Here is a 17,665-nt window from a genome sequence, read left to right on the forward strand (position 1 = left end):
CATGGCCGACGCGGCGACTGTCCGCAAACTGCCCCAATCAAACATGGCCGACGCGGCGACTGTCCGCAAACTGCCCCAATCAAACATGGCCGACGCGGTGACTGTCCGCAAACTGCCTCAATCAAACATGGCCGACGCGGCGACTGTCCGCAAACTGCCCCAATCAAACATGGCCGACGCGGCGACTGTCCGCAAACTGCCCCAATCAAACATGGCCGACGCGGCGACTGTCCGCAAACTGCCCCAATCAAACATGGCCGACGCGGTGACTGTCCGCAAACTGCCTCAATCAAACATGGCCGACGCGGCGACTGTCCGCAAACTGCCCCAATCAAACATGGCCGACACGGTGACTGTCCGCAAACTGCCCCAATCAAACATGGCCGACATAGCCCAACCCATCACCATAGAGAGTGCTCCCGCCTGATCCTCGCGCGGCTCTAGGAGGACTTCCGGCCATCGTTGGTTTCTAAGGAAACAGTTCCGGCTTCTCAAGGAGAGATCTGAGGATGGCGAGAGCCGGGGGGAGAGCTGGCAAGGTATGATGGGGGGGAGAGCTGGCAAGGTATGATGGGGGGGGAGAGCTGGCAAGGTATGATGGGGGGGGGGGGGGAGAGCTGGCAAGGTATGATGGGGGGGGGTGGGAGAGCTGGCAAGGTATGATGGGGGGGGGGAGAGCTGGCAAGGTATGATGGGGGGGGGTGGGAGAGCTGGCAAGGTATGATGGGGGGGGGGGAGAGCTGGCAAGGTATGATGGTGGGGGGGAGAGCTGGCAAGGTATGATGGTGGGGGGGAGAGCTGGCAAGGTATGATGGGGGTGGTGGGGGAGAGCTGGCAAGGTATGATGGGGGGGAGAGCTGGCAAGGTATGATGGGGGTGGGGGTGGGTGGGAGAGCTGGCAAGGTATGATGTATTGGGGAGAGCTGGCAAGGTATGATGGGGGGTGGGGTGGGGGGGGAAAGAGCTGGCAAGGTATGATGGGGGGTGGGGTGGGGGGGGGAGAGCTGGCAAGGTATGATGGGGGGGAGAGCTGGCAAGGTATGATGGGGGGGGAGAGCTGGCAAGGTATGATGGGGGGGTGGGAGAGCTGGCAAGGTATGATGGGGGGGGGGTGGGAGAGCTGGCAAGGTATGATGGGGGGGAGAGCTGGCAAGGTATGATGGTGGGGGGGGAGAGCTAGCAAGGTATGATGGTGGGGGGGAGAGCTAGCAAGGTATGATGGGGGGTGGGGGGGGGAGAGCTGGCAAGGTATGATGGGGGTGGTGGGGGAGAGCTGGCAAGGTATGATGGGGGTGGGGGGGAGAGCTGGCAAGGTATGATGGGGGGGAGAGCTGGCAAGGTATGATGGGGGTGGGGGTGGGTGGGTGGGAGAGCTGGCAAGGTATGATGTATTGGGGAGAGCTGGCAAGGTATGATGGGTGGGGTGGGAAAGAGCTGGCAAGGTATGATGGGGGTGGGGTGGGGTGGGAAAGAGCTGGCAAGGTATGATGGGGGTGGGGTGGGGGGGGAAAGAGCTGGCAAGGTATGATGGGGGAGAGCTGGCAAGGTATGATGGGGGAGAGCTGGCAAGGTATGATGGGGGGGTGGGGTGGGGGGGGAGAGCTGGCAAGGTATGATGGGGGGGGGAGAGCTGGCAAGGTATGATGGGGGGGAGAGCTGGCAAGGTATGATGGTGGGGGTGGGAGAGCTGGCAAGGTATGATGGGGGGGTGGGGTGGGGTGGGGGGGAGAGCTGGCAAGGTATGATGGGGGGAGAGCTGGCAAGGTATGATGGTGGGGGGGGGGAGCTGGCAAGGTATGATGGTGGAGGGGGAGAGCTGGCAAGGTATGATGGTGGGGGGGGAGAGCTGGCAAGGTATGATGGTGGGGGGGAGAGCTGGCAAGGTATGATGGGTGGGGGGGAGAGCTGGCAAGGTATGATGGGGTGGGGGGGAGAGCTGGCAAGGTATGATGGGGTGGGGGGAGAGCTGGCAAGGTATGATGGGGTGGGGGGGAGAGCTGGCAAGGTATGATGGGGGGGTGGGGAGAGCTGGCAAGGTATGATGGGGGGTGGGGGGGTGGGGAGAGCTGGCAAGGTATGATGGGGGGGGGGAGAGCTGGCAAGGTATGATGGTGGGGGGGAGAGCTGGCAAGGTATGATGGGGGTGGGGGGGAGAGCTGGCAAGGTATGATGGGGGGGAGAGCTGGCAAGGTATGATGGGGTGGGGGTGGGTGGGGGGGAGAGCTGGCAAGGTATGATGTGGGGTGGGGGGGAGAGCTGGCAAGGTATGATGGGGGGAGAGCTGGCAAGGTATGATGGGGGGTGGGGTGGGGGGGGAGAGCTGGCAAGGTATGATGGGGGAGAGCTGGCAAGGTATGATGGGGGAGAGCTGGCAAGGTATGATGGGGGGGAGAGCTGGCAAGGTATGATGGGGGGTGGGGTGGGGTGGGGGGGAGAGCTGGCAAGGTATGATGGGGGGAGAGCTGGCAAGGTATGATGATGGTGGGGGGGGAGCTGGCAAGGTATGATGGGTGGGTGGGTGGGTGGGGGGGGAGAGCTGGCAAGGTATGATGGGGGGGAGAGCTGGCAAGGTATGATGGGGGGGAGAGCTGGCAAGGTATTAAGGCGGGGAGAGCTGGCAAGGTATGATGGGGGGAGAGCTGGCAAGGTATGATGGGGGGAGAGCTGGCAAGGTATGAAGGGGGGAGAGCTGGCAAGGTATGATGGGGGGTGGGGTGGGTGGGGGAAAGCTGGCAAGGTATGATGGGGTGGGGAGAGCTGGCAAGGTATGATGGGGGGGAGAGCTGGCAAGGTATTAAGGCGGGGAGAGCTGGCAAGGTATGATGGGGGGAGAGCTGGCAAGGTATGAAGGGGGGAGAGCTGGCAAGGTATGATGGGGGGTGGGGTGGGTGGGGGAAAGCTGGCAAGGTATGATGGGGTGGGAGGGGAGAGCTGGCAAGGTATGATGGGGGGGTGGGGAGAGCTGGCAAGGTATGATGGTGGGGGGGAGAGCTGGCAAGGTATGATGGGGGAGAGCTGGCAAGGTATGATGGGGGGGGTGGGTGGGTGGGGGGGAGAGCTGGCAAGGTATGATGGGGGAGAGCTGGCAAGGTATGATGGGGGGTGGGTGGGGGGAGAGCTGGCAAGGTATGATGGGGGGAGAGCTGGCAAGGTATGATGGGGGGGAGAGCTGGCAAGGTATGATGGGGGGGAGAGCTGGCAAGGTATGATGGGGGGGTGGGGGGGTGGGGGGGAGAGCTGGCAAGGTATGATGGGGAGAGCTGGCAAGGTATGATGGGGGAGAGCTGGCAAGGTATGATGGGGGAGAGCTGGCAAGGTATGATGGGGGGGTGGGTGGGGGGGAGAGCTGGCAAGGTATGATGGGGGGAGAGCTGGCAAGGTATGATGGGGGGAGAGCTGGCAAGGTATGGGGGGGAGAGCTGGCAAGGTATGATATGGGGGGAGAGCTGGCAAGGTATGATATGGGGGGGAGAGCTGGCAAGGTATGGGGGGGAGCTGGCAAGGTATGATATGGGGGGAGAGCAAGGTATGATATGGGGGGAGAGCAAGGTATGATATGGGGGGAGAGCAAGGTATGATATGGGGGGAGAGCAAGGTATGATATGGGGGGAGAGCAAGGTATGATATGGGGGGAGAGCAAGGTATGATATGGGGGAGAGAGCAAGGTATGATATGGGGGAGAGAGCAAGGTATGATATGGGGGGAGAGCAAGGTATAATGTGGGGGGGGCAGAGCAAGGTGTGGTATAATGTGGGGGGGGCAGAGCAAGGTGTGGTATAATGTGGGGGGGGCAGAGCAAGGTGTGGTATAATGTGGGGGGGGGGCAGAGCAAGGTGTCATATAATGTGGGGGGGGGGCAGAGCAAGGTGTCATATAATGTGGGGGGGGGGCAGAGCAAGGTGTGGTATAATGTGGGGGGGGCAGAGCAAGGTGTGGTATAATGTGGGGGGGGGGCAGAGCAAGGTGTGGTATAATGTGGGGGGGGGGCAGAGCAAGGTGTGGTATAATGTGGGGGGGGCAGAGCAAGGTGTGGTATAATGTGGGGGGGGGGCAGAGCAAGGTGTGGTATAATGTGGGGGGGGGCAGAGCAAGGTGTGGTATAATGTGGGGGGGAGCAGAGCAAGGTGTGGTATAATGTGGGGGGGGCAGAGCAAGGTGTGGTATAATGTGGGGGGGGGCAGAGCAAGGTGTGGTATAATGTGGGGGGGGGGCGGCAGAGCAAGGTGTGGTATAACGTGAGGGGGAGAGCAATGTATAGGCACAGAGACTGGTGATGTAGAGACCATTGGAATATTGACTTAGACCGTTCTCTATAGTATTTTGTGTATTCCATTAAATATACTGACACCGTTTTCTGTATAGTATTACACCAAACAAATCGCACAGAAAAGTAGAAAATCTCCTTTATTCCCATAAAGAAGATAAAATAACTAATTAGTCAGCGATTACTTGCTATAGCTGATAGATTCACTGCCGGGCTTCTGGTGCTGGTTCTATAGTTCCAATTTCAAAAAAAGAACCGCACTCTGTATGTAGCCCGGTGCCGGGCACTCTGTATGTAGCCCGGTGCCGGGCACTCTGTATGTAGCCCGGTGCCGGGCACTCTGTATGTAGCCCGGTGCCGGGCACTCTGTATGTAGCCCGGTGCCGGGCACTCTGTATGTAGCCCGGTGCCGGGCACTCTGTATGTAGCCCGGTGCCGGGCACTCTGTATGTAGCCCGGTGCCGGGCACTCTGTATGTAGCCCGGTGCCGGGCACTCTGTATGTAGCCCGGTGCCGGGCACTCTGTATGTAGCCCGGTGCCGGGCACTCTGTATGTAGCCCGGTGCCGGGCACTCTGTATGTAGCCCGGTGCCGGGCACTCTATGTAGCCCGGTGCCGGGCACTCTATGTAGCCCGGTGCCGGGCACTCTATGTAGCCCGGTGCCGGGCACTCTGTATGTAGCCCGGTGCCGGGCACTCTGTATAGCACAGTGAACATGTGATTCTTCTCTACCTTGTTAGGTGTTTTGCTCTGTGCGTCCGGCAGGACCTGTAAGACTGTCAAATACTAAGAAAAGGTAAGTAGACGACCCCAGTTCAGTCAAGACATTACTAATCAATCATATCTCTACAATTCTATGTAATGCTTTTGTGAATACATGGCTAGTATTTAAAACGTGAAACAGTTTTTTATGTTGTGTTTTTCCTTTTTTTTTTTTTTTTTTTTTTTTTTTTTTTTTTAAGGAACACAGGGAGGAAAACCTCTACAACATCCGTGGACTCAGGTTACTCATTATATTCCACAGACTCTGAAGATCAGGTAATTCACTTTTTGTCCAAGGCATCTGCCATGCCAACCTCAAGCAAGCTTTATATTTCGGTAACAGAGGGATTCACTGCCATGCCAACCACAAGCAAGCTTTATATTTCAGTAACAGAGGGTCTCACTGCCATGCCAACCACAAGCAAGCTTTATATTTCAGTAACAGAGGGTTTCACTGCCATGCCAACCTCAAGCAAGCTTTATATTTCAGTAACAGAGGGTTTCACTGCCATGCCAACCACAAGCAAGCTTTATATTTCAGTAACAGAGGGTTTCACTGCCATGCCAACCTCAAGCAAGCTTTATATTTCAGTAACAGAGGGTTTCACTGCCATGCCAACCTCAAGCAAGCTTTATATTTCAGTAACAGAGGGTTTCACTGCCATGCCAACCACAAGCAAGCTTTATATTTCAGTAACAGAGGGATTCACTGCATGCCAACCTCAAGCAAGCTTTATATTTCAGTAACAGAGGGTCTCACTGCCATGCCAACCCCAAGCAAGCTTTATATTTCAGTAACAGAGGGTTTCACTGCCATGCCAACCCCAAGCAAGCTTTATATTTCAGTAACAGAGGGTCTCACTGCCATGCCAACCACAAGCAAGCTTTATATTTCAGTAACAGAGGGTCTCACTGCCATGCCAACCACAAGCAAGCTTTATATTTCGGTAACAGAGGGTCTCACTGCCATGCCAACCTCAAGCAAGCTTTATATTTCAGTAACAGAGGGTCTCACTGCCATGCCAACCACAAGCAAGCTTTATATTTCGGTAACAGAGGGTCTCACTGCCATGCCAACCACAAGCAAGCTTTATATTTCGGTAACAGAGGGTCTCACTGCCATGCCAACCACAAGCAAGCTTTATATTTCGGTAACAGAGGGTCTCACTGCCATGCCAACCACAAGCAAGCTTTATATTTCAGTAACAGAGGGTCTCACTGCCATGCCAACCACAAGCAAGCTTTATATTTCGGTAACAGAGGGTCTCATTGCCATGCCAACCCCAAGCAAGCTTTATATTTCAGTAACAGAGGGTCTCACTGCCATGCCAACCACAAGCAAGCTTTATATTTCAGTAACAGAGGGTCTCACTGCCATGCCAACCCCAAGCAAGCTTTATATTTCAGTAACAGAGGGATTCACTGCCATGCCAACCTCAAGCAAGCTTTATATTTCGGTAACAGAGGGTCTCACTGCCATGCCAACCACAAGCAAGCTTTATATTTCGGTAACAGAGGGTCTCACTGCCATGCCAACCACAAGCAAGCTTTATATTTCGGTAACAGAGGGTCTCACTGCCATGCCAACCACAAGCAAGCTTTATATTTCGGTAACAGAGGGTCTCACTGCCATGCCAACCACAAGCAAGCTTTATATTTCGGTAACAGAGGGTCTCATTGCCATGCCAACCCCAAGCAAGCTTTATATTTCAGTAACAGAGGGTCTCACTGCCATGCCAACCACAAGCAAGCTTTATATTTCAGTAACAGAGGGTCTCACTGCCATGCCAACCCCAAGCAAGCTTTATATTTCAGTAACAGAGGGATTCACTGCCATGCCAACCTCAAGCAAGCTTTATATTTCGGTAACAGAGGGTCTCACTGCCATGCCAACCACAAGCAAGCTTTATATTTCGGTAACAGAGGGTTTCACTGCCATGCCAACCACAAGCAAGCTTTATATTTCGGTAACAGAGGGTCTCACTACCATGCCAACCACAAGCAAGCTTTATATTTCAGTAACAGAGGGTCTCACTGCCATGCCAACCACAAGCAAGCTTTATATTTCGGTAACAGAGGGTCTCACTGCCATGCCAACCACAATCAAGCTTTATATTTCAGTAACAGAGGGTCTCACTGCCATGCCAACCACAAGCAAGCTTTATATTTCAGTAACAGAGGGTTTCACTGCCATGCCAACCCCAAGCAAGCTTTATATTTCAGTAACAGAGGGTTTCACTGCCATGCCAACCCCAAGCAAGCTTTATATTTCAGTAACAGAGGGTCTCACTGCCATGCCAACCACAAGCAAGCTTTATATTGCGGTAACAGAGGGTTTCACTGCCATGCCAACCCCAAGCAAGCTTTATATTTCGGTAACAGAGGGTTTCACTGCCATGCTGACGTGGCCATCATAGAAACAAAATTCTAAATTCAGAACCGGAGAAGTGGAAGGACCATACGTGGCATGTAATCTGCACGTTCCTAGCTACCAGTCACTTTTTGAAGCCGGCCTTCTTAGTGATCAAAAAAAATCCTTTATAAGAGTGAAGGGTGTGCAGAAAGTTTCCCTGGCTAGCAGAGAGGGGATCCATTTATAACGTTTCCCTGGCTAGCAGAGAGGGGATCCATTTATAACGTTTCCCTGGCTAGCAGAGAGGGGATCCATTTATAACGTTTCCCTGGCTAGCAGAGAGGGCATCCATTTATAACGTTTCCCTGGCTAGCAGAGAGGGGATCCATTTATAACGTTTCCCTGGCTAGCAGAGAGGGGATCCATTTATAACGTTTCCCTGGCTAGCAGAGAGGGGATCCATTTATAACGTTTCCCTGGCTAGCAGAGAGGGGATCCATTTATAACGTTTCCCTGGCTAGCAGAGAGGGGATCCATTTATAACGTTTCCCTGGCTAGCAGAGAGGGGATCCATTTATAACGTTTCCCTGGCTAGCAGAGAGGGGATCCATTTATAACGTTTCCCTGGCTAGCAGAGAGGGGATCCATTTATAACGTTTCCCTGGCTAGCAGAGAGGGGATCCATTTATAACGTTTCCCTGGCTAGCAGAGAGGGGATCCATTTATAACGTTTCCCTGGCTAGCAGAGAGGGGATCCATTTATAACGTTTCCCTGGCTAGCAGAGAGGGGATCCATTTATAACGTTTCCCTGGCTAGCAGAGAGGGGATCCATTTATAACGTTTCCCTGGCTAGCAGAGAGGGGATCCATTTATAACGTTTCCCTGGCTAGCAGAGAGGGGATCCATTTATAACGTTTCCCTGGCTAGCAGAGAGGGGATCCATTTATAACGTTTCCCTGGCTAGCAGAGAGGGGATCCATTTATAACGTTTCCCTGGCTAGCAGAGAGGGGATCCATTTATAACGTTTCCCTGGCTAGCAGAGAGGGGATCCATTTATAACGGAAGACAACAGAATGAGCCAAACATCGTGGTCTTCATCGTGGTCTCATACATCATTAATGCTGTTTGTTTATTTTTAACAAAGCGTTTTCTTCCCGTTCTAGGTATTGGTTATAAACAAAGGACTCAATCGGTGTGCAGCGTTACTGCAGGATATTCTCCAGAATGATGTGAAAGGTACATATTGATCACGCCCGTGTTACCCTGCTCCCAGATCCAGATAATGCATGGTTAGCTGCTAATTAACGTGTCCTTTTACAAGCAGAAAACACAGAGCACAATGTCCCCAGAGGAAATGGACGGCAGCTGACTACAAAGGGCAAAAAGGCAGTCTCAAGGAAAATCGCCTCCCATGTGCACAATGAAATCGGAGGTATGTATGACAATGCGTTTAATCTAGTCCCATGATGCCTGCCAGCCTGCAGGTACCTGGTAATATAAATTCCTCCACCCAAATGATAAGGATCCACCATATGTCTGTACTCGGTGAAAGTACAAATCATTTGATGTTAATATAAGCTATTAGAAAAACGTTTGTTCCCAGTGGTAACAATGTAACATCTGTGGCAGTTTGACTCCGAGGGCCTGGTGATTGGAGAGTATAGTGGAGAGAAGTGGCACGAATCCTACAGATACATATAATATTAGTATCGTTCTAGCAGTGACACTGAGGAACCCCAGGCACTGCGGTGTGCGTGACAAGGAGGTGAAGACTCTACGCGCAAACACACAGCCTCGATTGGTCTCGCCCCATTCTCCTGTTGCACAGCCTGCACTCTTTGAACATGTTCAGACCCAGATGTCTCTCCTGAAGCAAGGTCAGGGTAAATAACAGTGATTTGTATGAAGCAACCCTAATCTTGAGTTCATAGGACTTGGATTATTTATTTTTCTGAATATCACAATGTTTCTTCATGCAGGACCTGAATATGCTCCCCTCTATAACTGTCGCTTACCTTCTTCAACACCAGCCTTGTCCCCTCAGAATCCAGGCAATCCTCAGGTGGGTATTAGTGAGGAGTTAAGTCTCAAGGGAAGCTGAATTTAATCACGAAATTGCACATTTTCTGTTCCACTCTGGCCTCAAATATGTTTATTGTATTTGCTTTATAGAATGCTTGTCATGAAGGCTATAGCCAAGTTCTGCCACAAGGAGGAGCTCACTTTCCATCCAGCATGGTAACCCATTCAGCGAATCCAGCCATTCCTCCCATAGTGTATATGCCAACACCTGGGCAGCACAGCCCAGCAGCACCCATCCCTCAAATGGAAACCTTGTCAAAATTCATCACCAATGACAGCCAAATCAAGGATGTGGACTTTCTTCAATGTGTAGCCAACCACCTCGCTCAGTACAAGGGCTCAGAGGCCAATGTCCAGACACTCCAGAAAGCTGTGTATTCCACGGATCCAGGGTTTGAAAGGGACGTGCCCACCAGAGAAATAGACGCGGCTTCCAGTGGAGACGATGAAATGCATGCTCTTTCCAAGGACATAAGCTGCCAGACAAGTTTTGACAAGAACCTGATGCCCAAAAGGACGAGTCCAGAGAAGAAAATCAAAACGGTGAAATATCTTCTCGGAGAGATTAAGGCATTAGTGGCAAAGCAAGGTAGGCAGACATTCTATCTGTTTAACCAATAGTTGCATCTGGTAGCAGCCTTGTTATGGTTAGTCATTTGATGTCATGAATGGAACTGGCTGGGAATGGACTACTTGTCCCATAAACCCACGCTGGTTTCCTAAAAGCAATTTCCATTAATAAATAAATATAACGCAATTCTATTTTACGTTTCTCTGTTCTAAATTCACCCTTTTCTTCTCCAGATTACCTTGTCCCATGTAAGTAATGTCACTAGTAACATCTATTCTTTAGGGTCCTTATAGCTTAGTCTAAGGCCAGTCTGGCAGGGAGTTGCTTAATATTGATTCTTAGGGGTCCTTATAGCCTAGTCTAAGGCCAGTCTGGCAGGGAGTTGGTTAATATTGATTCTTAGGGGTCCTTATAGCCTAGTCTAAGGACAGTCTGGCAGGGAGTTGGTTAATATTGATTCTTAGGGGTCCTTATAGCTTAGTCTAAGGCCAGTCTGGCAGGGAGTTGCTTAATATTGATTCTTAGGGGTCCTTATAGCCTAGTCTAAGGCCAGTCTGGCAGGGAGTTGGTTAATATTGATTCTTAGGGGTCCTTATAGCCTAGTCTAAGGACAGTCTGGCAGGGAGTTGGTTAATATTGATTCTTAGGGGTCCTTATAGCCTAGTCTAAGGACAGCCTGGCAGGGAGTTGGTTAATATTGATTCTTAGGGGTCCTTATAGCCTAGTCTAAGGACAGTCTGGCAGGGAGTTGGTTAATATTGATTCTTAGGGGTCCTTATAGCCTAGTCTAAGGACAGTCTGGCAGGGAGTTGCTTAATATTGATTCTTAGGGGTCCTTATAGCCTAGTCTAAGGACAGTCTGGCAGGGAGTTGCTTAATATTGATTCTTAGGGGTCCTTATAGCCTAGTCTAAGGACAGTCTGGCAGGGAGTTGCTTAATATTGATTCTTAGGGGTCCTTATAGCCTAGTCTAAGGACAGTCTGGCAGGGAGTTGCTTAATATTGATTCTTAGGGGTCCTTATAGCCTAGTCTAAGGACAGTCTGGCAGGGAGTTGCTTAATATTGATTCTTAGGGGTCCTTATAGCCTAGTCTAAGGACAGTCTGGCAGGGAGTTGCTTAATATTGATTCTTAGGGGTCCTTATAGCCTAGTCTAAGGACAGTCTGGCAGGGAGATAGTTAATATCCATTCTTTTCATTCTGTGCAGGACATGGAGAAGCAATGCATCTGATGAATGAACTGGAGCACAACGTGTCTCTCTTGCCAGGAGTGTTAGGAAGGACAAATGTCCAAGCTGAAATCGCTCTCGCGCTCCAACCGTTGAGAAGCGAGAATGCCCAGCTTCGGAGGTAAGTGTATTATGGGATGTGTGAGTGTAAATATGACCCATGGCTGTATAACTTATTAGATCAGTATTAACTGCCTGTGTATTGTGTTAACATTTTAATAAAGCTTCACCAGTTTCAATATAGCAATCCTAGACTGGCCATTACATTACTTACTTTGCCCATCTGCTGGAGCAGGGATAGTTCCCAAAGGCAGTTCCAGGTCAGACTTGCAAAGTATGTTCATCTTGGTGTTTTTGTTTTTTCTCTTTCTAAATCAGACGATTAAGAATATTGAATCAGCAACTCCGAGATCGAGAGAGAAGTGAGGAAGCGTTGATATCCGACACGTGCAACTCTGAAAGTAAATTTATATTTGCTTTTATTTATTGTTTTTGGTGGAGCTTTCATAGCCTTTTGAATGCTAATTGCCTGGACTGTATTTCTATCTCCGAGGGTAACTGATGGATGGTTTAAGTTTTCATTCATTTCTTGGACTACGTGGCATACTTTTAAGGTTGCAGTTAAACTTGTTCGCTGTGCTAATCATTCATTTCCTTCTCTTACAGTGGTCTCTGTTCAGTCCAAGAACGCAACTTTACAACATCAACTAATTGAGACTCAGAAGGGTCTTTCATCTTCGCAGAGCAAAAACGAGGAGCTTCTGAAGTTAATTGATGCACAAAAGGATGAAAACAATACGTTGGTGCAGATTGTACAAGAGAAGGAACAGGAGCTGCTTCGAATCCAACAGCAAAATGAGATCTCTGCCTCTCGCACCCAAGTAGGCAAGTAATGGTTGGAGAAGGTCACATGTGCTGAGGATCAGGGTTTTAATATTGGTAAACTGATAGTGATAAGCTCTGCTCGATGGACTCTGTAAGCTCCTCTCAGCTGTGTAGCATTGGATAACCTTCATTGAAAACACGGTTTGGAACCTTTGTAAATACTGACTGTCTAGTCAACACGTGGCTTGGCAGAAAATAATATCGGCTACTTTATTAGAAATACAAAACAATAGGGTGTGCCAAGGGGTAAGGACTAAAATAGATATTGATACGACCATAAAAGTGGAGCAAAATATACACTGTCCTATGATGATATAAAAAAAGACAAGTAGAAAGTCCCAGGTAAACTCTAATTTACAATAGTGCGGTTAAGTCTAATAGGGTTTGCTTGTATCTTCAGGTAATGTACCGTCCAGATGTTCAAAATCGAGGAACATATAAAAAAAAAAGAGGAGAAAAGCTCCAATAGTGTAATACGTTTTAACCCCTTAACGCTGTTACAGCGTTCTATGCCGTCCCGCATTTAAAGGGCTTTAAAGCCGTTGCGGCGTCATAGAATGCCGTAACGGCTTAAGCCACCAGGAGGTGAGATCTACTTACCTCCGCCGCGATCCTCTTCTGGAGTGCTGCCTGACAGCCCAGGAACCCCTTCCCTGGCAAATGAGGCCCCCGGGGGCCATGTGATCGCTCTCAAAGAACGATCACATGACCCCCTATAGCTGGCTGTGGATCTGCCAGCAGGGGGACTGTCTGAAATGTCACAGTCCCCCTGCTGGTAGGTAGTGTAAAATTAAATTGTGTTTTTTTTTTATATATATATATATATATATATATATATATATATATATATATATATATATATATATATATATATATATATATATATATATACACACACACACACAATAATAAAAAAATAAAATATTGAAACAAAATGTAATATAAATTATATATTCATATGTAATTTCATTCTAACTGTATTTTGTTAATATATATGTAACAAAATACACTTAGAATGACATTCTATATATATCGCTCTATATATAAAATACAAATAACCGTGTGTATGTATGTATATATATATATTTACATAGACGATTACATTAGTATACACGTAGAATTTAAATACCTATAAATGCATATATAATATTCTACGTGTATATTTAAATCTTTTAACCTAATTATGTGATTTGATTAATTACAATTTGATTGACATGCCTGACAACACAGGGAGAAAGTGCAGCGAATTTAATTAGCAAGCACTATATTTGACCCTGTAACTCTCCAAGACACCATAAAACCTGTACATAGGGGGTACTGTTTTACTTGGGAGACTTCGCTGAACTCAAATATTAGTGTTTCAAACTGGTAAATTGTATTACAACGATGATATTTTAAGTAAAAGTGAAGTTTTTTGAATTTTTTACAAACGAATGACACTTTTTTATGGACTATATTATTGTTGTAATATGTTTTAAAACACTAATATTTGTGTTTAGTGAAGTCTCGCGAGAATAACAGTACCCCCCATGTACAGGTTTTATGGTGTTTTGGAAAGTTAGAGAGTCACATATAAGGCTTGCATTTCATTTTTTTGACATTGAAATTTGCCAGATTGGTTATGTTGCCTTTGAGAGCATATGGTAGCCCAGGAATGAGAATTACCCCCATGATGGCATACCATTTGCAAAAATGGATAACCCAAGGTATTGCAAGTGGGGTATGTCCAGTCTTTCTTAGTAGCCACTTAGTCACAAACACTGGCCAAATATTAGTTTTTTGCTTTTTTCACACAAAAACAAATATGAACTAAACATACCCCACTTTCAATACCTTGGCTTGTCTACTTTTTCAAATGCTATGCCATTATGTGGGTAATTCTCATTCCTGGGCTACCACACAGTCTCGAAGGTAACATTACTAATCTGGCATATTTCAATTTGAAAATGGAACGTTCTATATTTGACCCTGTAACTTTCCAAAACACCATAAAACCTGTTAATGGGGGTACTGTTGTACTCGTGAGACATCGCTGATTACAAATATGTGCATTTTTTTGCAATAAAACCTAACAGTATTATGACATTCACAGCTAAAATGTCAGACGGAAATACCAATTTAAAAACAAAAAAATCTTATTTTCTCACATTTTTTAAAATTGTATTCCTAATTAATTATGTTTCATATATGAATAGTTAATGATAAATTAAAGCCCTGTTTCTCCTGAACAAAATGATATATAATAAGTGTGGGTGCATTTAATGTGACAGCGGTGAATTACGGTTGAACAGACATATAGCGCAAATTCCAGTTTTTGTTTACGTTTTCATCAGAACGTTTTGATCGTGCACTATTGACTCCGTCCTGAAGGGGTTAAATAAGATAAAAGCTGTATAAAAGGAAATTCAAATGGCTTACTCACATGGGATAGAGCTAAAACCAGCTCTAGTATATAGCGCCTGCAGTGGGTTTGATCCCCCACTTCAGGGATATCGGGGGGAGGTATTTACTTACCAGCAGATGTCTTAGCAGCAGGATATATGTGAAAATAAAAAGGTGTAACAATACTGCTCTCTGTATAAAATATATTGAGCCAGGAGTAAAAATAAGTAGGTTACACTCACATTCACCTGAGCAGATAGCCCGCTCAGTGTAATCAGCATAGGTGGTATAACTCCCACCTGGGATACTTGGTGAGGTCCTCACTGGAGAGATAAAAACAGGATGCCAGGAAAAAAGAGAAAAAAAGGTATATGGTATGGGGAAAAAATGACCAAAACCTTTATTATAACAGAAATAGTAGTAAAATAGATCCACAACGCGTTTCACCCAAACTGGGCTTTATCAAGTGGTAATCAAGCAAAAACCTGGCATGCACAGTCGTATATAGCGTAAAATACATGGTAAAATCAAAATTGGCGGTAAAATGACATCATGGTCATGACAAACAGTGATAAATTGAAAATAATGAATAAACATAATATTTAAAAAGATATTGGATAAAAGATGTGTATAGGAGTAAAATAATAGCAAAACAAAGGTTAGAACAGATAAGTAAAATAGGCGTGACAGGGGATGGAAAGCTGACGTCATGTACGTGCGTCATATTCGTAGGGAGCTTGGGAAATGTAGTGAAAGACTGAGGCTGGGACGCAAGTTGTGTCATGAGCAAAATCGTGTATAGTGTGGGCAGTACTCGAAAGAGTAAACAGGCTAACAAAGCAATCTGATATTAGCAGAGAAATGAATATCTATTGTAATATATGTGAACTACTGTGACTATTGGAGAACCCTATAATCTAAAGCAAAAGGCTAAATAATAAGTGCTAATAGGGCACCGGGGGTCACGTGATCACTCCTGGCCGCCATATTGGAAGGGGATAATAAAGATGAGATAAGGGGATTAAAGAATTCGGGCCTAGTATAATAATGGTAGTAAACATCCCAAAAAAGAAATTGTGAATTAGACATAAAAGAAGACACTACGATATACGTATAAAAGAGGCATACCACCTTCAACAAGGGCAGAACGAGAGGAAGAGTGCTTTACGTATTCACCTATTGCAGGATCATCGAGGGGGAAAATGTATTGAGGATTAGACCGTATGTCTAGTCTTTGGACAGACTGTAACATGTAGGTCAGAAGAAAGTTTGAAAAGGGTATTCAAGGGTCTTTATTACAAATCATTACTTATTATTCATGCGGCCACTTTAAAGATGGTTAGAACAATTCTAAGTGGCTGTAATCAATCCCACATTCAGTAAATACAGTTGCCTGGTTTAAAACCATCTGTATGTTAAAGGGTAGGCTCACAGTTAGATCATTCATTTTACCTAGCAAAACAAAATGGATCTTATAAATGGGGTAATGTATAAAACACATAAATGCAGCAAAATAAAAAAATGCAACTCTACCAATAGTTTATTGAAAATATTTTTTTTTTTTTTTTTTTTTTTTTTTAGAAATGGATGAGGCTTTGGGGAAAACAAGGAGCCTTCAATTTAAACTGGAGTCAACAGAAAAGGAATATAAGATTTTGGAGATAACTTTGCAACAGAGGGATGAGGAAGTGAGTAGGCTGAAAGACCTTACAAGGTAAGTACCCTGGTCAGTTCTCCACAGTATGAAGAATGAACACCTCTCTAGACATGTTACAGAAGTTATCTTTGTTTGCACTTAATCCTGTAGAGATGTTACAGGAGGTTTTCATTTCCCCCTATAGCTCATGATGTGATCATGGTATCTCTGTCATTGCAGGACATTGCAGGGCAGTATGGCCAAACTGCTCTGTGACCTCCGCCAGGACAGCAGCAAACTGAAGTCGGGGCCAAGTCTGACAAAGTCTCTTCTGGACAGTTATGAAAAGCAGGTTCAGGTGGATAATTGCCCAGCGAGTACATCCGTAATTAGTTACTTGAAACAATTAGAGACTGATCAGGTCTTTCCTAGCCGAAATCCATGCTTTCCTGCCATCCCTGTACTTAATGTTACCTCTAAAGACTTCACTGAATGTTTGAGTTCTGACGTCAGCAAGGTCCGTGCAGCTACTGATGTTTCTCACCAGAACACTCACCTCCGACCGTCGAGTATGCACAGCCCTGGAAAGTACCCTTCAGAGGTCAGAGATGGGTCCTGCACATCCACGTGTGATGAGTACAAGCCCGACGAGACAACATATTTACCACTGACCAGCAGTCCTACCAAAGCTCAGCTGACCCGGTCACAGAGACAAATGTGTACCCCTCCGATGGTTAACAGTGTCTCTCGGGATTATGCCAAGCCCTGCAGTTTCAGAACTCCTGAAGACACTCAGATGACTCTCAAAAATATTTTGCAGACATCTACAGAAACTTTAGATCAGAGCATGAAGTCCAGACAAGAAATTCCCAGTACAAAATCCAAGACCTGCACTCAGTACAGGCCAGATCCACCATCAGAGAAGTGGCCTCTTGTTCTGCATCAGATAAAGAATCTGCAGGTCAGTGAGCTTAACCTGACTGACCGCTCGATGTTGGATCTGATGTCCGGAAAGTGCGACTGGACCATGACCTCATTCTCAACCTTCACTTCCCACGACGAGCAGGATTTCAGGAACGGCCTGGCAGCCCTCGATGCCAACATTGCTAAATTACAACAAACATTACAGGCCGGCATGCTACAGAAGTGACTGGGCTTAGTGGCAACTCTCAGATATCTACCATTTTATATTTGTGTGTTTTGATATATAATTAATTTTGTAATTTAAGTGTTCATAAAATAAATCTATTTTTATTTGTAAAGAATTCATAGAAATCATAATGTCTTAAATCTTGCTCACATTGGGGTAGATTCAACAATTACAGTTTTGTGCAATTCACAATTTCCCTCTACAAAACTAACCTGGTCCCTTTTTATGCATTTCCAAATCCCTTGAATACGGAGAAAGCCTGAACAACAGTAGCTAATTCAACACAAACCGCAGCCCCGGGCCTTCAAAAACTGGTCTCTCGTGCCCTGTCTAAGGTTTGTTCAAATA

The 17,665-nt window shown here is 46.8% G+C and overlaps 1 protein-coding gene across 4 annotated transcripts; it reads left to right on the forward strand.

The window, feature by feature from the left end:
- Nucleotides 1-403: 403 nt before the first annotated feature.
- Nucleotides 404-17,369, forward strand: CCDC14 (coiled-coil domain containing 14). Of its 4 annotated transcripts, none has more exons than XM_063428526.1 (13): nt 404-539; nt 5,006-5,061; nt 5,228-5,303; nt 8,546-8,618; nt 8,704-8,814; nt 9,101-9,265; nt 9,362-9,444; nt 9,555-10,053; nt 11,244-11,385; nt 11,643-11,725; nt 11,931-12,149; nt 16,113-16,245; nt 16,408-17,369. In XM_063428526.1, exons 1-13 carry the CDS (start codon nt 510-512, stop codon nt 17,315-17,317), a joined length of 2,580 nt encoding a protein of 859 aa, XP_063284596.1. In that variant the 5' UTR covers nt 404-509; the 3' UTR covers nt 17,318-17,369. The 4 variants fall into 4 exon arrangements, with proteins under 4 accessions (XP_063284596.1, XP_063284599.1, XP_063284598.1 ...); XM_063428529.1 differs by having other exon boundaries at nt 9,101-9,259; XM_063428528.1 differs by having other exon boundaries at nt 9,104-9,265.
- The last annotated feature ends 296 nt before the right edge of the window (nt 17,370-17,665 follow it).

This window comes from Pelobates fuscus, chromosome 8 (assembly GCF_036172605.1).
Source record: "Pelobates fuscus isolate aPelFus1 chromosome 8, aPelFus1.pri, whole genome shotgun sequence".
Classification (NCBI taxonomy): domain Eukaryota; kingdom Metazoa; phylum Chordata; class Amphibia; order Anura; family Pelobatidae; genus Pelobates; species Pelobates fuscus.

Excerpts from the sequence above, each read along its gene's own strand:
- CCDC14 (XM_063428526.1), top strand. The coding sequence starts at position 510 with ATGGCGAGAGCCGGGGGGAGAGCTGGCAAG. Across the intron at positions 11,386-11,642 it reads GAGAATGCCCAGCTTCGGAG|ACGATTAAGAATATTGAATC; the intron begins GTAAGTGTATTA and ends TTTCTAAATCAG. Across the intron at positions 12,150-16,112 it reads TGCCTCTCGCACCCAAGTAG|AAATGGATGAGGCTTTGGGG; the intron begins GCAAGTAATGGT and ends TTTTTTTTTTAG.